At 67.5% G+C, this 18,598-nt stretch overlaps 5 protein-coding genes across 5 annotated transcripts; 3 read left to right on the top strand and 2 right to left on the bottom strand.

Annotated features, from left to right (window-relative positions):
- Positions 1 to 694: 694 nt before the first annotated feature.
- On the top strand, positions 695 to 4,572 carry RHOBADRAFT_13841 (uncharacterized protein; the record flags this gene model as incomplete). The annotated part of the gene is made up of 9 exons (XM_018412162.1): positions 695 to 874; positions 972 to 1,498; positions 1,589 to 2,939; positions 3,019 to 3,591; positions 3,685 to 3,906; positions 3,984 to 4,057; positions 4,135 to 4,303; positions 4,366 to 4,402; positions 4,493 to 4,572. 9 exons carry the CDS (start codon positions 695 to 697, stop codon positions 4,570 to 4,572), a joined length of 3,213 nt encoding a protein of 1,070 aa, XP_018271749.1.
- Positions 4,573 to 6,056: 1,484 nt separating this feature from the next.
- RHOBADRAFT_52734 (uncharacterized protein) lies at positions 6,057 to 8,403 on the top strand (the record flags this gene model as incomplete). Its single annotated transcript, XM_018416484.1, has 3 exons — positions 6,057 to 6,352; positions 6,417 to 7,811; positions 7,906 to 8,403. 3 exons carry the CDS (start codon positions 6,057 to 6,059, stop codon positions 8,276 to 8,278), a joined length of 2,064 nt encoding a protein of 687 aa, XP_018271748.1. The 3' UTR covers positions 8,279 to 8,403.
- A 910-nt stretch (positions 8,404 to 9,313) lies between these two features.
- On the bottom strand, positions 9,314 to 10,930 carry RHOBADRAFT_35428 (uncharacterized protein). Its single transcript, XM_018413273.1, has 5 exons — positions 10,821 to 10,930; positions 10,712 to 10,758; positions 10,363 to 10,632; positions 9,964 to 10,293; positions 9,314 to 9,852 (listed from the first exon to the last, which is right to left on the bottom strand). The coding sequence occupies exons 1-5, from the start codon at positions 10,891 to 10,893 to the stop codon at positions 9,343 to 9,345; spliced, it is 1,230 nt and encodes a 409-aa protein (XP_018271747.1). The 5' UTR covers positions 10,894 to 10,930; the 3' UTR covers positions 9,314 to 9,342.
- A 1,219-nt stretch (positions 10,931 to 12,149) lies between these two features.
- Positions 12,150 to 14,884, top strand: RHOBADRAFT_35425 (uncharacterized protein; the record flags this gene model as incomplete). Its single annotated transcript, XM_018413272.1, has 12 exons — positions 12,150 to 12,689; positions 12,876 to 12,922; positions 12,992 to 13,019; positions 13,083 to 13,169; positions 13,236 to 13,420; positions 13,483 to 13,543; positions 13,617 to 13,686; positions 13,766 to 14,187; positions 14,293 to 14,397; positions 14,467 to 14,572; positions 14,641 to 14,746; positions 14,827 to 14,884. The coding sequence occupies 12 exons, from the start codon at positions 12,150 to 12,152 to the stop codon at positions 14,882 to 14,884; spliced, it is 1,815 nt and encodes a 604-aa protein (XP_018271746.1).
- A 1,092-nt stretch (positions 14,885 to 15,976) lies between these two features.
- RHOBADRAFT_52731 (uncharacterized protein) lies at positions 15,977 to 17,649 on the bottom strand (the record flags this gene model as incomplete). The annotated part of the gene is made up of 3 exons (XM_018416483.1): positions 15,977 to 16,689; positions 16,785 to 17,269; positions 17,347 to 17,649. 3 exons carry the CDS (start codon positions 17,647 to 17,649, stop codon positions 16,131 to 16,133), a joined length of 1,347 nt encoding a protein of 448 aa, XP_018271745.1. The 3' UTR covers positions 15,977 to 16,130.
- Positions 17,650 to 18,598: the final 949 nt, after the last annotated feature.

Here is an 18,598-nt window from a genome sequence, read left to right as displayed (position 1 = left end):
GAATGAGGCGAGGAGGAGCGGAAGAGGTCCGAGTGGCGGCCGAAGCGCGCGAGGGTTGGTCCTGCCCTCCTCCTCGTCGCGCGTCAAGCGACAGCGGTTTCGTCGAAAGCACTTTCCGAGACCGGAAGCCAGAGGCGTGCGAGGCGGCCGACGGGGTCGAGACTTGGGACGCGCGCGCGCGAGGGAGAAAAGCCTGAGCTCGCTCCGCACGCCTGCCAGAGGCTCGACGAGGACCGCGCGCGCCAGTGAGAGGCGGCGGCCGCTCACCCGCACCCGGCGCCAACTTCTTCTCTCCTTTCCCCCCCCTCCCCGCCCTCGGCTCAGGCCTCTACACAGCAGCTCCTAGCTCGCTATCCTCCCCCAGCACTTCCTTTACGGAACCCGAAAAGAAGCGCGCCCCACCGCACTTCGCACCCCTCCTCGCAGCCAGCACTTCTCGTCGCTCCGGCTCGCAACTCGGCGTATCGTCTCCTCGACTCGCACTCTCTCTCTCTAGTTCCGTGCGTGCACTCTCTCCGACGTCTTGGTCCTCCTGCGCACCGAGCTGACCGAGCGCTTTGCCCCCCTGCCGCCATTTCGCCACTCTCTCGCCGCACAAACCTTGTCGCCGTCGCCTCCCCCTCGTCGCCACGTTCCGCCCAACCTCGCACGATCCCGCCAACAGACCGCACCCCACCGCATGCCTTCTGCCGCCATGTCTGCCCCCGGTGCTCCCCACATCTCTGCCGAGGACGTCAAGCTCGACCACGGCAAGGTCCCGACCTCGGCCGACGCTCGCACCGACGTCGCCACCATCCTCTCGGGCTCGTCGGACCGCGCCTCGCGTGTCGACGCCGCCAAGGAGCTCGTCGACCTGATCAAGGTCGAGGGTCCCGTGAGTCTCGCCTTCCTTCCTCCCGAGTGCAGGACGAGGTCGACGAGGAGAATGTCCCGACTGATCCTCTCGCCCTCTTTCCTTCCGCGCTTTGCAGCACGCCTTCGTCCGCGAGGGTGTCGCCTCGGCCATCCTCAAGGGTCTCGCCGACAAGAAGAACGCCGGCGTCCGCGAGGCCGCCTGCGACCTCCTCCAGATCCTCGTCGAGCAGGGCCTCGGCAACGCCGTCGAGCCGTTCTTCTACGAGAAGCTCATGCCGACCATCGTCGCCGAGACGTTCGCCGACAAGGAGAAGGTCGTCCGCGAGGCCGCTGTCCAGGCCGTCAAGTCGGTCGTCCAGGTCTCGTCGTCGTGGAGCGTCCCCATCTTCCTCCCGATCCTCCTCGAGCAGATCCGCACCGCCGGCAAGTGGCAGGTCAAGACCGGCTCGCTCGAGATCGTCAACCAGCTCGTCGTCTCGGCTCCGGAGCAGATGGCCCGCCTCATGCCCGACATCATCCCGACCATGACCGACGCCATCTGGGACACCAAGTCGGACGTCAAGAAGGCCGCCCGCTCGACCCTCACCACCCTGTGCTCGCTCGTGTCGAACAAGGACATTGAGAAGTTCATCCCGGCGCTCATGTGCGTGCCCTTCTCTCTCTCTCTCTCGCCGCCCGCTCGGGCCTCGGTTTCGTGGGATCTGTCCTGACTCGCGCTCTCTCCCGCGTACAGCAACTGCCTCATCAACCCTGTCGAGGAGACCGTCAAGACCATCCAGCTCCTTGCCGCCACCACGTTCGTCCAGGAGGTCGACTCGCCCACGCTCGCCCTCATGGCGCCGCTCCTCCAGCGCGGTCTCACCGAGAAGCTCACGTCGACCGTTCGCAAGGTCGCCGTCATCATCGACAACATGACCAAGCTCGTCGACAACGAGCACGTCGTCCGCCCCTTCGTCCCGAAGCTCCTTCCCGGCCTCGTCAAGGTCGAGCAGACCGTCGGCGACCCCGAGGCCCGTGGCGTCGTCGTCAAGGCGATCAAGACGCTCCGCGAGACCGCCAACTGCACCGGCGACGGCTCGGACCTCCCGCCGCCTCGCGTCGTCACCGCCGAGCAGTCGGCCGGCCCCGTCGTCGAGTCGATCAAGAAGGTCGACCCGGCTTCGAAGCTCGACGCGTCGTCGCCCCTCGTCGACTTCATCGCGACGCTCGTCGGCAACCTGTGCACGGCGCGCTGCTGGGAGCAGACCGAGTGGGAGTCCGGCCTTGTGCCGTACATCTCGCTCGCGCTCCCCGAGACGATCCGCGCCAACTCGGCCATCGAGGTCGCGCGCGACCTCCTCCAGAAGCTCGCCAAGGACGAGGGCGAGACGGTCGAGGCGTTCGCCGACGAGGAGGAGGGCGAGGACCTGTGCAACTGCACGTTCTCGCTCGCCTACGGCGCCAAGATCCTGCTCAACACGGCGACGCTCCGCCTCAAGCGTGGCCACCGCTACGGCCTGTGCGGTCGCAACGGTACCGGCAAGTCGACGCTCATGCGCGCCATCGACAACGGCCAGGTCGAGGGCTTCCCGTCCAAGGACGTCGTCCGCACCTTCATGGTCGAGCACGACGTCGACGGTGACGAGACCGAGAACTCGATCATCTCGTTCGTCCTCAAGGACGACCGCATCCTCAAGACCGAGGAGGAGTGCCGCGACGTCCTCGAGCAGGTCGGTTTCACGCGCGAGCGCCAGGAGGCCGCCATCGGCTCGCTCTCGGGCGGCTGGAAGATGAAGCTCGCCCTCGCCCGCGCCATCCTGTTCGAGGCCGACATCCTCCTCCTCGACGAGCCGACCAACCACCTCGACGTCGTCAACGTCAAGTGGCTCGAGGACTACCTGTGCGGCCTCAAGACCTGCACGTCCATCATCGTCTCGCACGACTCGGGCTTCCTCAACAACGTCTGCTCGGACGTCCTCCACCTCAACAAGTTCAAGGTCAAGCGCTACCCGGGCAACCTCAACGACTTTGTCCGCTACGTCCCCGAGGCCAAGGCCTACTTCGAGCTCAACCCGCTCGAGGAGTACAACTTCAAGTTCCCGGCTGTGCGTCTCTCTCGTTCCTCTTTTGTGTCCTCGACTCGAGACGATCAGGGGACCTGACGACCTGCCTGCCCCCACACAGCCTCCTCTTCTCGACGGTGTCAAGACCAAGGAGAAGTCGCTCATGAAGATGCGCCACGTCGCGTTCCAGTACCCGACGTCGCCCGTCCAGCAGCTGTACGACATCTCGCTCCAGGTGTCGCTCTCGTCGCGTGTCGCCGTCCTCGGCCCCAACGGTTCGGGCAAGTCGACGCTCGTCAAGCTCCTCGTCGGCGAGACCGAGCCCAACAAGGGCGGCGAGGTCTGGCGCCACCCCAACTTGGTCATCGGCTACGTCGCGCAGCACGCGTTCCACCACATCGACCACCACCTCGACAAGACGCCCCTCGAGTACATGCTCCAGCGTTACCAGACGGGCGAGGACATCGAGGAGCTCGAGAAGGCCAACCGCAAGCTCACCGAGGAGGAGGAGCGCAAGATGAAGGAGGGCGCGACCGTCGTCGTCGAGGGCGTCAAGCGCACCATTGACGACATCACGGCCCGCAAGAAGCTCAAGCAGTCGTTCGAGTACGAGGTCTCGTTCAAGGGCCTCTCGTCGTCCGAGAACCTGTGGCTCCCGCGTGACGAGCTCATCCGCCGTGGTTTCGAGAAGAAGGTGCGTCCCTCCTGTCGTCCTCGTCGTCGTCGTCGTCGTCGGCGACCCCCCAAAACCGGCCTTCCTAACTCGAACCTCTTCCTCCCCTTCCAGGTCCAGGAGGTCGACTCGCGCGAGGCGCAGAAGGCCGGTCTTCTCCGCCCTCTCGTCCGCAAGGAGATCGAGTCCCACTTCACCGACTTTGGTCTCGAGCCCGAGTTCACCACCCACAACACGATGCGCGGTCTCTCGGGTGGCCAGAAGGTCAAGGTCGTCCTCGCCGCCGCCACCTGGCGCCGTCCCCACATCGTCATCCTCGACGAGCCGACCAACTACGTGCGTCGCCGTCGCCCCTTTTCGTCGTCGTCGTCGCGCGAGACTCGAACCTGACCTTGCCCTCTCTCGCCTTGCAGCTCGACCGTGAGTCGCTCGCTGCGCTCATCTCGGCGCTCAAGAACTACGAGGGCGGTGTCCTCGTCATCACCCAGTACGTCCCTGCGCACCTCGCCGTCGTCGCCGTCGCCGTCGTCGTCCCGAAAATTAACCCTTCCTCGCCGCCCGCAGCAACCAGGAGTTCTCCGAGTCGATCTGCACGGAGGTGTGGGCCATGAAGGACGGCTACCTCACGGCCTCGGGCCACAACTGGGTCGAGGGCCAGGGCGCCGGCCCGCGCATCGACCAGCCGAAGGAGGGCGACGAGGAGGACGTCTTCGACGCCATGGGCAACAAGATCGTGCGTCCCTCTCTCCCTCTCTTTCTCTCGTACGAGCAGCACTGACTCTTCACGACGTGCAGGACGCGCCCAAGAAGGTCAAGAAGGCGACCGCCAAGGGTGCGTCTCCCCCTTTCCCTCCTCCTCCTCCTCCTCGACCTCCCTCTCGTCCCGGACCTCATTCTGACGCTATTTACTCGACCGGAATAGACGCACGCAAGGCCAAGAAGGACCGGATGGCGCGCAAAAAGCTCGGGCTGCCCAGTGACGACGAGGCAGGATTTGACTGAGCGGCGTCGTCGCCGTCGCGGTGGACCCTTCCCTTCCCTCCCGGTCCTCCCTCTACCCCCCTTCCTCTAGACGCCTCTCCCCTCGCATAGCCCGCACCGTCTTTACCTTTCCCCCTCCCTAGTTGTAGCTTGTCTCCCCACCGTTCGCGGCCGTCGTCGCCTCCGGCGACGTCGGCCCACCCGTTTTGCCCTCTCCTCTCGCAGCGGCCGTGATATCCAGTGCTCTTTGCCGCCCTTCTGGGTCTCACGAGAGAACCTGCCTGACCAAGCGAGCAGCCAGACCGCGAGGAGGCGCGACCACCGGCAGCCGCGCAGCGAGAAGTTCGACGAGAGGCAGAGACTGGGCCCGTGCCACTGACACGATCGCGCTCGGTGGCGATCCAGCTTCTGAAGCCAGACAGTGCTTCGCTCACCGGCATGGCCCCAGAGAGCGGTGCAAGTCGCAGGACGAGAGCGAACGAGCGATTCCTCGTGCCCGGACCCCTCCCGAGCGCGGACGGCTTTCTCCCTCTCGCGCGAGCTCCTTCGCCTCCCTTGACCAACAGCCGTCATTTGCGAGCACGCTCAGGCGCAGCCCTCGCACGTAAAAGCGCGCAGAAAGAGCGAGAGAAAGCAGGCCGGACGCGGCTCGAGCGTGCTTGCTCGCGGACGAAGCCGGGCTTGCAGCAGCGCGATGGAGGTACGGGGAGAAGGTGACGCTCGTGCAGCAGAACGAAGAACGCTGACGAGCCGGACTCTGGCTCAAGGTCGGCCAGCGGAAACTCGCGTCACGGTCGTTTCCTCGACGACGACCGCCTCGCCGAGGTGAGCTGCCACGCGATTTGCTGCGTGGCTCCGAGGCCGAGCGCGTGGACGTCGCAGAAGGCGGAGAGATCGACCGCTAGGAAGAGCCGCGTGCGCGAGTCTCGTCGACACACCTGCCGAGTGCGAAGCTGGACGAGCGCGCGCTCGACGGAGAGGAGGGCCCGTGCGCACTCGACGCGAGGCAAGCTGGGTATCCCGCTTCGAGCAGGCTGTACTCTCTGAGTGCGAGCCGAGTTCATTTTGCGTGTCTGCCCGTCCTGGAGAGCGACCTTTGACGAGACGAGCGAGGGCGAGCTGAGGAGGGAAGGGACGGCGGCGGCCACGCTTTCCTCGCGAGGGAGTTTGAGCGGTGCCTGGTCCGCTCGAGGCTCGTTCTGCGCCCCCGGTGGACCTCCCCCTCTCCGCCCCTCGTTTCAGGCGCGCCCTCGGTCGTCCCTGATCAAAACCCTCCGTCGGCTGTCCCCCCTCTTCCCCCTTCGTCCCTCGCCGCGTTCGCCCACTTGTCGCCTGTGCGGCCCACGACCACTCTCCCTCTCGCCTGCCGACGCCCACCCCTCGACCCTCGCGCAGAGCTGGCTGCCGTCGCCTTGCCTCCCCTCGCGCCACTTTGCGGCGCTGCCGCCCTCCTCCCCTCGCGCCCACCGTCGATCGCCCGACTCGTGCCGCACCTCTCTGGCGACATGGCGCAGCCCCTGGACCACCACGCGCTCCAGCAGCACCAGCACCAGCTCCTCCACGGCCACGCCCTCGTCTCGTCGCTCCTCCCGCCGCCGCCAGGTCTCGAAGCCTCGACCTCGTCGGCGCCGCCGCCCGCACAGCAGCCGCCGCTCGAGCACAAGTCGGCATCGGACGAGGACGGCAGCCAGCTGTCGCAGGGCCAGCTCAAGAAGCAGCCGGCCAAGCTCTTTCGCTGCACCGGCTTCGGCGAGTGTCAGATGACTTTCACTCGCTCCGAGCACCTCGCGCGACACGTCCGGTGCGTCCCCTGTCTCCCTCTTTCGCCCGACCGGACCCAACCTGACCCAGTTGCCCCCTCGCAGCAAGCACACGGGCGAGCGGCCGTTCAAGTGCCACTGCGGGCGCGAGTTCTCCCGCCTCGACAACGTCCGCCAGCACGCCGCGACCGTGCACTCGGAGCAGGCCGACCGCAACGCCCAGACGATCGCCGACCTCGTCGCGCTGCACAACCAGCTGTCGGTCTCGACCCAGCAGCGCCAGAAGGACGCCGGCATGGTCCTCCAGGACGGTCCCGTCGCCGACAAGGGCTCGTCGCGACGGCGCGCCGACGGCGAGGTCAAGCCCAAGAAGGTGACGGCGGCCAAGAAGAAGCAGACGGCGGCCGACAAGAAGGCGCGCGAGCAGGCCGAGGCGGCCGAGCAGGCGCTCGAGCGGCAACGAGCAGCCGAGCAGGAGGCGGCGGCGGCGGCGGCGGCGGCGGCGGCGCAGCAGCAGCCCCCGCCGCACAGCAGCCCGATGCAGCCACACTCGCAGCCTCCGCCCATGCAGCCCTACGGCGGCGCGTACGGCGCGGCGCCGTATCCTGTCGCGCGACCACCTCAACCTGCGCCCGCCGTCGGCAACGCCTACCCGTCGTTCGCCCCGCCGCCCCAGTACCCTTCCACCGCCCCTCCTCCCCTCGGCTACTACCAGCAGAGCGCGCACGTGCAGTACACGTCGCAGCTCGCGGCGCACCAGCAGCTGTACGCCGCCGGAATGGCCCCGCCGCCTCCTCCGCCGCCGCACGCGCTCTCGTACGGCGACATGTATGGTGGCGCGGCCTATGCGGCGGCATACGGTCCGGCTTCGGGCGAGGCGCCGCACCCGTACGCCCCGCCGCCGCCGTCGCCGCCGCACGCCGGCCACCGCCCCGAGCCCGTCGGCCTCCCGCACCAGGACCCGTCGTCGAGCGGTCGCTACAACCCGCCGGGACCCCTGTCGTACCCGCCCGTCTCGACGCCTCAGCTCCCCGACGCCGGGCAGCTCACGCCCAACAAGATCTCGCTCCCGAGCATCTCGGCGCTCCTGCCCTCGCCTTTCGCCAACGGCCAGCAGGCCCAGTCGCAGCCTCAACCCGAGCCACAGCCGCACCATGCTCCGCAGCAGCAGCACCCGCATCAGCAGCGAGACGTCCACCCGCAGCAGCAGGTCGCCTCGACGGCCGCTCTCGACTCGCTCGAGACGGCGCAGCACCAGCACCAGCAGCGCCAGCAGGCGCACTACGCCGCCTTGAGCTCGTCGCAGGGTCGTCCTCCCGCGCATAGCCCGTCGCCGCACCTACAGCAGCACGCCATGCTGCAGGGCTACGGCGCCTACCCGCCCGCCGGCGTCGGCGACCTGCAGTACCCGTCTCACCCGAGCATGGGCGCGCCGCACCCGTACGACCCCTACGCTCGACCCGGCAGCAGGGCCGGCAGCGAGAGGGAGCACCCGCCATCGTGAGTTTCACTCGCCGTCGTCGTCGTCGTCGTCGTCGTCGCCTGCCCCGCCTTTTTCAAGAACTTGCGCACTGACCCCTTCTCCCTCGCACAGGCTCAGCAACGGCTCGTCGTCGACGGCCTCGTCGTTCCAGGCCGGCTCACCCTTGCACCCGCACGTCGCCGCACCGCACAACTCGGCCGCCCAGCAGCACTACTCGCACCTGTACAACCCGGCCGGCGCGCCTCACCACTCGGCCTATCAGTACGCTCCGCCGCAGCCTCAGCAGCCGCACGCCTACCCGTACGCGTCAGCGCAGTACCTCGCGGCAGTGCAGCAGCCGTACGGCGTCGCGCAGGGCATGTACGCGCCGCCGCCGCCGCCGGCCAAGTACGGCGCCATGCAGGCGCCGCTCGGCGGGCTCGCAGGGCCTTATGGCCCGCTATCCGGTCAAGGCGGCCGAGAGAGCTCGGAGCGAGGAGCTTAGCGCGCCGGTCGCGCAACTCGTCCCCGTTGAGCGCCTCTCGCCTCGACCTCCTCCTCCCCCTCCTCCCGACCTTCCCCTTTTCCCTTTTCGCGTCTCGGGCCTGCACTCGCACACCTCTCGCATCCCAGCTCCCATGTCTATTTTCCTAGCCACCTAATCGTCGCCGCACTGCCCTGTGTTACCCCTCCCTCGAGCCGATTTGTACCTCCTCCCCTCCTCGCCCTCTCGCCCTCTTCCCTTGTCGTTCTTCGTACCCTCCTGCAGTCCTCTGTTGCAACTACCAGTCGCTTGCCTTCTCTCTCCCTCGTCGTCTGCGAGCAACGCAGGCTCAAGCTGCGACAGCTGTCGGTCGTCGCCGCTCGGGCCTGCTGTTCTCGCGCTTCTCTCGCTTCTTTCGCTTGCGCGAGGAACGGTGCCGCACGCCAGTTGGAGCCAGCCAGTTCATCAAGGTCCGGGGTACCGCCCTGTTCGACCAGCTCCCCCGTACCTTGCCCTCTCCGAGCAGGAAGCCACCTCGGACCCGGGTCGAGCGCCGCTCGGTCCCTCTCCTCGCTCTCTCGCTTTTCGGCCTGCCGCTCTCTCTCTCGTTCTGCCCTGGGAGCTAAAAGGGCACGTGTCGCGGCTGCCTTTAGCCTTCCTTGCATCTGGGCCGGTCGAGTAGATAGCGTCAGAACGAGGTCCGGGACGAAAGGGAGGTCGAGGAGGAGGAGGAGGGAAAAGGGGAGACGCACCCTTGGCGGTTTCTTGACCTTCTTGGGCGCGTCCTGCACGTCGAGAGAGTCAGTGCTGCTCCTACGAGAGAAAGAGAGGGAGAGAGGGAGAGGGACGCACGATCTTGTTGCCCATGGCGTCGAACACGTCCTCCTCGTCACCCTCCTTGGCCTGAACGCGCGGTCGTCGACAACTGCAAGGGTCGAAAGGACCGCTCTGAACGCCAGCGAGCTCGAAGCCGACGCAGCTCGGAGCGCGCTCGAGCCCGCAGCGCTTTCGACCGGCTCGTCCCTCTCGCAAATTCTCGCACTCGCCGCTCGGGCAAGCTGTCACGCGTGCACTGCACCCTTCAGCTACCCCATGATCCGCCGCAGCCGTCCCACCTCGACCCACTCGCCCGTCTTGGGGTCCCTCAGGCGCCCGCTGCCCCTCGTCCCGCCGAGCGCCGCGTCCTCGACCTCCTCCTCGAGCGCGCGCAGGCACCGGTAGCACCCGACCCACCCACTCGGGAGCGCCGTCGGGTTCTCGACCTTGCCGCCGTGCACGACACACTGTCCTCGCGCCGCAACCTCCTCGTCCTCCTTGCCCTCGTCGCCGCCTGCTGCTGCGCCCCTAGGTCGAGGCGGCGGTGGCGCCCGCAGCGCCGGCTGCGCGCCCGCCTTCCTGCCCGAGCCGAGTCGGCCCGACGCGCCCGCTGGCGAGTACCACCACTCGAGGAGGCGGAACCCAAAGATGCTGAGCGGGAGGACGAGCCGGAGCGAGTCGAGCGCGAGCGCGGGCGACAGGCGCACGAGGCGGCGCAGGATGGTGAGGACGGGAGGGCGAGTCGTCGGGGGCGAGTTGCGCGGCGCGGCAAAGAGGCGCTGTAGGGGCGTCGGGATCGAGTTGAGGCGTTCCTGCGGGCGGCGGTGCGAGCAGGGCGAGGTGAGCGACGGGCCTGCGGGTCGACGAGGGAGTGAAAGCTCGGGGCGCACATAGTCTTCTTGGCCCATGCGGCGGACCTCGATGCCGAGGAGGCGAAACCAGGGGCGCCAGTACGGGCTGCGGCCGAACAGGTACCGCAGGTTGTACACGAGGAGGACGAGCTCCCACACGAGGTTGGCGTGCGGGTACGACAGCTTGAACAGGGCTTGCGACGCGAGCTTGAGGCGGGCGAGGAGCGAAGGGTTGAGGGACGAGTTGCGGAGGATGGCGAGCGGGGACGACGAGGGTGAGGAGGGCGACGAGAAGAGGTCGGCGTCGACGCCGCCGCCGAGTCGCTCGTACAGGTCGGTCGCCTTGATCTTGAGGTACGGGAGGAGGACCTGCGAGGCTCGAGAGGCGGTCAGCCCGGGTTGACGGGGGCGGCGACAGGGGAAAGGGAGGGGACGCACGAGAAAGACGAGGCTGCCGGTCACCTCGTTGCTCCCGAGCCTGTCGCTCTTGCCCGTGAGCGCAAAGGCGGCCTTTGTGCGCTCCTCGCGTGCGCCGCCGCCGCCGCTGCCGAGGACCTTGCGGCGCTTGAGGCCATAAAAGGTCTCTGTGAACGAGCCGCCGTGGGCGACGAGGTAGTGGCGCTCGACGAACCACATGGCGAGGGCAAACAGGCCATCGTGGTGGTTTACGATGCGGAGGAGGTAGCGCGGGTGTCGCTGGGCAAAGACCTGTTGCGGTGTGCGCGAGAGAGAGGTGAGCCGGTGAGCCGGACGAGAGAGGTGGGGAGGAGGGGGGAGGGGGGCGCACCGAGAGGACGTAGCGGACGACGGGGCTAAGGAGGTCTCTCAGCTGGTCTGTGGGAGTGGGGGAACGAGTCAGTCACGGTGCGTGTGGCTGCTGCAGGCGAGGGGCGCACCTTGAGCGGCGAGTTCGAAGATGGAGGGGCGGTACGGGTCCTGGGCCGGGCCCTGGTCTGCGAGGTACTCCATGTGCGGGTAGGGTGCGCTGCAGCTGTGCAGTGGCAGCAGTGCTCACAGCGAGTCGGTGGGAGCAAGAGAGGAACCGACCCGGCTCGATCTCGCTCGTCGTCCCGGTCCGACCGCGTTTGCTCAGCGACCACAACACGCGGGCTCACTCGTGCTGCACTCGAGCCACTCGAACGAGCTCACTCGACACCGGCCATGCCTCTCGAGCTCGCCCGCACCCGCCGCGGACCTCCCGCCCGCCGGCGCGCTCAGCTCTCGTCCGCACCTCGCCTCGCCTCTCCACCACACCCCTCTGCGCCCTGATCCGCCCGCCAGCCTGCTCGGTAAGGGCACTGCGGTCAGCCCCACCCCACGCGCCACCTCGCACCAGCTCGCCATCATGAGCCACGCCTCGCCGTCCGTCTCTCTCGACCGAGCCGACTCCGCGAGGTGCGCCTCCTCGGCTCTCCCTCTCTCTGTCAGGCGGTACAGCAACCGCAGCACAGACTGACACTCCCTTGCGCGCGCAGCAGGGTCCGCAGGGTCAAGGTCACCGGTGCGCTCGCTCCCTTTCCCCTCCCCCGAGGTCGTCGTCCTGATCTTCGTCCACCTCGAGCGCAGTCACCAACGCAGGTGCGCCAGCCTCCCTCTACTCTACCGTACCGCACAGAAGCTGACATGCCCTCGCGCAGACGACCTCATCAAGCGCGACGTCTTCCAGCTCCCGTCGCCCTTCCCTCTCCTCCTCCTCTACTCGCCCTCGACCCGCCCAACCGTCTCGGCTCAGCCCTACGCGACCCACCAAGGCCCGACGCTATCGACCACGACCTCGCCGTTCTGGGCCACGTCGGCCAGCTTCGAGGTCGACGTTGAGGAGGGTGCGTGGGGCAGGGTCCGCATCCACGACCAGGCAAAGTGGAACAAGAAGGGCCAGGTGCGCCCCATTTCGCTCTCTCGGCTTCACGAAACGATCCTGACACTCCCGTCGCACAGGGCTACCTCGGCGAGGTGACGCTCGGCAACCTGTGGGAGCTGTTCCCGCCCGACAAAGGTGGCGACGGTGCGTCTCGGTCTCTCGCGTACCCTCTCTCTTCCGCCGACGACCGACTGACCTTGTTCTCGATGTCGCAGTGCACCTTTCGCGCCCGCTCGAGAAGGGGTCGGGCAACGTCGCCGTCTCGGGCAAGCTCGTCCTCCACTTGCGCTGCGACGGCCCGCCGCACCCGCGCTCGTCCGCGCCCGCCTCGATCTCGGCCTCGACAAGCTCGACGCTGCCCTACATGCACCCTTCACGTGCTCAGCCGGCGTACCCGCTCGCCGCCGAGGCCGCCGCACGCGACCCGCTCTACGCCGGCGCCGCCCAGCCCTTCCTCCCCTCTCACCTTCGACCCGCCGCCGCGACACACCTCGCGCCGCACCCTCATCACGGACCCTCTGCCCGCATCGACTCGGGCACGGCCGCCGCCTCGGCCGGCAGCATCCAGCGCCGGCTCACGCTCGCCGAGCACCGCCGCGGCGCGGCGACCGTCATCGGCATCGACGACGCGCTCGACACGGCGAGCGGCGTCGGCATCACCTCGGCGCCCGCCGGCGCCGCCTCGTCAGCCGCCCCCTCGCCGGCGCCGGCGCCGCCGCACGGCGACCCCGACGCGCTCGGCCCGCTCCCCGACGGGTGGGAGGCGCGCACGAGCCCGACGGGCCGGCCGTACTTTGTCGACCACGTCGGGCGGCGCACGACGTGGCACGACCCGCGCAAGGCGCTCGTGCGCGCGAGGGAGCGCGCGAGGCGGGCTGTCCTCGCTGCGGCGGGCGTCGAAGAGGTCGAGGGCGAGGCGGTCGGGACGGGCACGGGTGCGGCGGCCGGGACGACGGCGGGTGCGGTAGTCGAGGGTTCGTCGAGCTCCACGGGCGAGGCTGGGGCGGTCGGGTCATCGGCAGCGGCGGCAGGAGGGACGCAGGCGAGCTCGAGGGTGGACCCGGCGGCAGAGCTCGACGTCTCGGACGAGCAGCTCGGGCCTCTGCCGTCGGGATGGGAGAGGCGTACGACACCTTCGTGTGTCGACTCGTTTCCCTTCTACCCTGCCTGCCGCACGCTTACCTCGTCTCCGCCCTCGCGCAGAAGCGGCCGGGCCTACTTTGTCGACCACAACGTCCGTCCTCGCCGTTCAATTTATCCTTCAGCGACGCCTACTGACACTCTTGACCGTCCGCAGACCAAGACGACCTCGTGGGACGACCCACGTCTGCCGTCGTCGTCCGTCGAGGGCGATCAGTCGAAGCGCGCCTTCCGCCGCAAGCTCGTGCGTCCTCCTCTCCCTCTCCCTCTTCCCGTCCCACTTCCCTTACTCTTTTCTCTCGATGCGCAGATCTACTTCCGGTCGCAGCCGGCCCTGCGCCCTCTCGGCGGCGGCTGCCGCATCATCGTCCGGCGCGAGCACCTGTTCGAGGACGCGTTCGCCGAGATGATGAAGTACTCGGGCGAGGACCTGCGCAAGAGGCTCATGGTGTCGTTCCAGGGCGAGGAGGGTGTCGACTTTGGCGGCGTGTCGAGGTGCGTCCCTGCTCGCTCGCCCGACTCTGAGGATGAGATCCTGACGCTCTTGCACCTCGCAGGGAGTTCTTCTTCATGCTGTCGCACGAGATCTTCAACCCGAGCTACTGCCTGTTCGAGCCGGTGCGTCACCACCTCTCACTGTCGCCGGTCGGTCCGAGCGCGCGATTGACCTCTTGTGACCCATCTCGCGCAGACCGAGAAGACGAGCTACACGCTGCAGGTCAACCCGAACAGCAGCATCAACGAGGACCACCTGTCGTACTGTACGTCTCGCTGTTCTCCCTGCCGTCGCTCTCGCCGTCGTCGTCGTCGTTGTCGTACTGAACCTCGCTCGTTGCGCAGTCCAGTTTGTCGGTCGCTGCGTCGGGCTCGCCATCTTTCACCGCCGGTTCCTCGACGTTCACTTCTCGACGGCGATCTACAAGACGTGCCTCGGGCGCACGATCGGGCTCGAGGACATGGCCGTCATCGACCAGCAGATGCATCAGTCGCTCACCTGGATGAGCGAGAACGACATCACGGACGTCATCGAGCTCGATTTTACGGCCCAGCACGAGTCGTTCGGCACGCTCGAGACGACCGAGCTCGTGCCCGGCGGCGCCGACATCGCCATCACCGAGGACAACAAGCACGAGTACATCCAGCTCCTGTGCCAGCACCGCCTCAAGGGCCGGGTCGAGCAGCAGCTCGAGGCGTTCAAGCTCGGCCTCGGCGAGATCGTGCCCCTCAAAGAGCTCGAGGTGTTTGACGAGAAGGAATTCGAGGTGCGTTCGCGCTTTGGCCTCTTCCTCTCCCCCTCGACTTTGAGGACCGCCGTCCTGACCTTGCCTTCCTTCCTCCCTTGCCCTTTTCGTCGTCCTCGTCCGCAGCTCATCGTCTCGGGCGTCAGCGAGCTCGACCTCACCGACTGGGAGAAGCACACCGACTACCGCGGCTTCCATAAGGACGACCAGCTCGTGCGGTGGTTCTGGCAGGTGCGCCCCCTCTTTCTCTTCCTCTCTCGCTCTATCGAGCACAAGATCCTGACCTCGACGCTGTACCAGGTCGTCGGCACGTGGGACCTCGAGAAGAAGGCGCGCCTGCTCCAGTTCACGACGGGCACGAGCCGCGTCCCGGTCAACGGCTTCAAGGACCTGCAAGGCTCGGACGGTCCGTCCTCTCCCTCTCTCTCTACTAAACCTCGAGATTGCCGAACCTGACGGGTCGAGCGCACGCAGGTCCTCGTCGCTTCACGCTCGAAAAGAGCGGCGACATCTCGCAGCTCCCCAAGAGCCACACCTGTTTCAACCGCCTCGAGCTGGCGCCGTACCCGACCTACGACATGTGCGTCCCCGTGCCTCTCTCCTTCCCCTCTGTATCGACGACGTCCGTGTGGCCTGACGAGCTCGACGTCCCTCGCGCAGGCTCGAGCAGAAGCTCACGTTCGCCGTCGAGAACACGCTCGGGTTCTCGCTCGAGTGAGCTCTGTCGACGCAGCCGCCTCCCTCTTCATTCTTTATCGCCCCTGCACCTCCTTCCCTTTGTCCCTGTGACCTCTTCCCTGTCGTTCCACCCCGTACCCCTCCTCGGCCTTCTCGTTCACGTCGCCTTCCGAAGTCGCAAATGTCTATCTCTCGCACCTCAGTACTCTCCTGAGAGGCTGCGCAATCTCGCTACTGCCAGTTTCTGCTTCTGTCTCTCGCGGCGGCGCCGGCGCGCCCGGCCAACTGGCGCTTGAGACCGCTCGGGCCTCTCCCGCCCCTCGCGTCGAACATTCTCGTCCGCGTCTCTCGATCTTCCTCGGCGTCTGTTGACGTCTGTCGGTCTCTCCTGTCGTCGTCTCGCTCGTCGGACAGGAGGCTCGACGGACCAAAACGTCCGCCGGACCTCCCCGGACCGTGCGCGGCTATTCTGTCCCCCCCCCTCTCTGTTCGCTGCGACGTTCTCCTGCTTCGCGCGCTCTGCAGCAGAGTCTGCTCGACACGCCATGTCGGAGCTCATCACGGCGCAAGAGTGTGCCGCTGTCGCTGCGACCGAGGTGCGCGTGCGCCTTGACCGCCAACTGCGCGAGTTTGGCGCGCGCGAGCCTCCGTCGTCTTCTCGCCCTCTCGTCTCTCGTCGGCGTCGTACTGATCTCATGTTCGTCACTCTTTCGACAACAGCTCGACAACCGCCAGCTCTCGCTCAGCAAGTCCGCGTACGAGCCGGTCAGCCGCACGAGCCGCGTCACGAGGGCACTTTTGATGTAGCTCTCTCGGCCCCTGCATCTTTGTTTCAACGCGATTTAAAGTCTGCGTCTGTTCAGAGAACGAGACGAGAGCTTCTGCACTCGAGACGTGTCCAACAGAGCGACAGCGTCGAATGAGGGTCCGTGCGCGTCGACCTTCTCAAGTTGACCAGGCTGGGTCTCGCAACGTCCGGGCTCGGGGCAGCTGTCCCAAGCTGCCAAGGCGGCGAGTGCGCTGCACTCGCAACTGTCGGCTCCTTGCAGAGGTGACTGCGCGGCACCAGATGGCCATCGCTCTCTCTGAACGTGCGGCGGGAAGAAGACCGCTCTCGAGGACGAAATCGATTCGCGAAATTAGCCCATGATGCAGGAGACAAGTACAGACGAGGACAGACGAGGCGATCCGCGACATAGGGCGACAGGGGGATGTGGTGGCACTGACAAAGAGGGGAAGGAGTGCGAGAGGGGTTGTCGGAAGGGGATGCAGCTCGAGAGCGGGCTCTACTTGTTCGGCACGGCCATCAAGGGCACGCCGACGACGACCATGGCGACGGCGCCGACGCACAGCGCGTACACGGCGACACGCCACTGGGCGCGAGCGACGTCGGGCGAGAAGACGGCCGTGACCGGGCCCCAGACGGGCGCCGACTCGGGGACGACGCCGCGCGACGACTGGCCCTGCGAGCGGTACGACGGCGGACGAGACGACGCGCTCGCTGACTGGGGCGGGAGGGTCGCCGTGACGTCGCTCGCGTCCTGCTTCTCCCAGGGGTACGGGTTGGCCGACGTCTGGGTGCGGAACGACGCGTCCTTGTCGTCCGAGCCGTAGCTCGACTCGTCCTCCCACGACGAGGCCGAGCTCGGCGTCGTCGGGCACGCGATGGGCACGATCGAGCCCGACGTGACGGTCGGCGCGGCGAGCTCCCAAGGGAGGAGCTGGCGGTCCTCGCCAAGGAGCCAGATGACGCCGCAGATCCGGTTGAGCGCCATGACCATAACGGCGGCGCCGAACGCGATGAAGGGCAGGCCGATGACGCGGTAGCCACGGGCGTGGTTGGTGCTGCAGCGCGAGGAAGAGGGCGCAAAGGGTCAGGGCCTTTTCTCGACGGCGGGCTCGCTCGCGTCGCACGAGGCAGAAAGAGAGAGTGGACGCACAGGATGGCGACGAGAGGAGGGATGAGGCCAAGGCAGAAGATGCTCAGGCCGAGGCAGAAGCAGAACGTGAGGCGCCTCGGGCCGGCGTTGGCGACGCAGCTCTTGGCGTGCTGCGCGAGCGACCGGTTGAGCGAGTGCTCGACGATGTCGCGCGCCTCGGCAAAGTCGCGCGGGTCGCCGCTCGTGCCGGCTTCGACGAGGACCTTGTCGCGCGTCGCGCGCGGGAGGTTGAGCTCGAGAGGCCCGTCCGGCGCGAAGAAGACGTCGAGGCCGCGGCGGAGCGACTCGGCGAGGTACTCGGGGAGGTGCGACGCCGTGCGGGTCGCGAGCGGGTCGGTCGACGGCTCGAGGGTCGACGTCGGCGCGGCGTCCTTCTTGGCGACGCTCGGGTCGGCGAGGAACGCCTTGTACTCCTTCTCGTACTCGTTGAGCCACAGGATGAAGTACAGGTTCTCGGCCGAGTACTCCTTGAAGACGAGGTAGCCCTGCGTGTCGCGCGAGAGGGTGTGTGTCAGGAGACGCTCGGTGCTGGAACGCTGGACGGAGGAGGGACGAGACGCACCTCAAAGTCCTTGAGCGAGAGCGGCGACAGGTGCTTGTTGGCGATGACGTCGGCGAGGCGCACGTCGTTCAACGGCGTCGCCTTGAGCGAGCGGACCGAGCCGACCATGCCGGTCGCCTTTGGCGGCGACAGGACGCGGAGCGGGACCTTGACGAGGTTGAGGAGCGGGAGCTGGTTCTTCTGCTTGACGGGGCGGCTCGACGCCGGGAGGGGCGCCGGCGGCTCGAGGTTGCGGTGGCCCTTCTCGCCAAAGTTGGGCTTGCTCGGCGACGACGAGGAAGAGGGAGGAGCGAGGGACGACATGGTGGTGGTCGAAGGGGGGAGCGACGAGGCGGTGGCGGCTGCGGGTGCCGGTCGGGGAGGTGTGCGTCCTGGGTGACTGTACGAGTGGCTGGACGGAGCTGCTGGAGCCAGGGGGGCGGGCGATGGGGAGGATCTGGTGGTCGCCGGTGGTGGTCGTGCGAGGGTCGGAGGAGAGGGAGAGAGGCGAGCTGTCGACGTGCGCGCGCTCGACTGGGGTGGTGGTGGCGAGAACAACAGCGAGGCTCCAAGAAAGACCGCAACGACCAGGCAGGGAGAGGCGGCGGCGACTGCTCCGAAACGACTAAGTCCGCCGGCCCTTGAGCTCCTCCACAGCTCCACCCCGCACGCTGTTGCGTTGCTCGTTCCGGGCAAATCAGAGCCCAGGTCCAGGGACGCCCGTCAATTTAGCTCGTCTCCCCCGCGTACCACTTTCCCTTTCCAGCTCGACACTCGTCGCTCGACGCTGCCGGCGCCGACGCTTCTCGACGGCTACGGTCGCCCAGCGCCTTGCTGTGGGCGCTTCTGGCACTCGAGAGCTCTGCGAAAGTCGCATCGATCAAGGCGAGAGTGGCGGCGAGCGAGAGCGACGACGGCGACAGCGCGGCGCGAGAGGGACCGTGCGCGCGAGAACGCCGCTTCCTCTTCTTCTCGCCTCGCGCGACGGCGCTTGTCAATCACGGCTGCGGCTTCTCGGCCGGCAACCTCACAGCTGCCTTCTGCCGTCGCACGCGTGGAGCCAGAGCCCGCGCAACGCCGTACCGGCCCTCTCCTCCTGGCTCGGAACCGGTTTCCTCGAACGGGCCTCGCTCGGAGCCACGCTTTCGGCTCCCGCTCGCAAGGAGAGAGAGAGAGAGCGTCTTCTTCATCTCGGTCCCGCGAGATGAAAGGAGAATGAAGCCCGGTGCAGCTCCAGGTGTTGCCCGACGTGCCGTCGCCGAGTGAGCTGCGG

The sequence above is a fragment of the Rhodotorula graminis genome, assembly GCF_001329695.1.
Source record: "Rhodotorula graminis WP1 unplaced genomic scaffold RHOBAscaffold_5, whole genome shotgun sequence".
Taxonomy (NCBI): Eukaryota; Fungi; Basidiomycota; class Microbotryomycetes; order Sporidiobolales; family Sporidiobolaceae; genus Rhodotorula; species Rhodotorula graminis.
This window is presented reverse-complemented; position numbering and strand designations above follow the sequence as displayed.

What these genes read in the sequence shown, in the direction of transcription:
- RHOBADRAFT_35428 (XM_018413273.1), bottom strand. Translation starts at nt 10,893, where the DNA reads ATGGAGTACCTCGCAGACCAGGGCCCGGCCCAGGACCCGTACCGCCCC. An exon ending in TCGTCCGCTACGTCCTCTCG is followed by an intron (nt 10,633 to 10,711) that starts GTGCGCCCCCCT and finishes ACACCGCAACAG; the next exon opens with GTCTTTGCCCAGCGACACCC. An exon ending in GCATGGGCCAAGAAGACTAT is followed by an intron (nt 9,853 to 9,963) that starts GTGCGCCCCGAG and finishes ACGCCCCTACAG; the next exon opens with CGCCTCTTTGCCGCGCCGCG.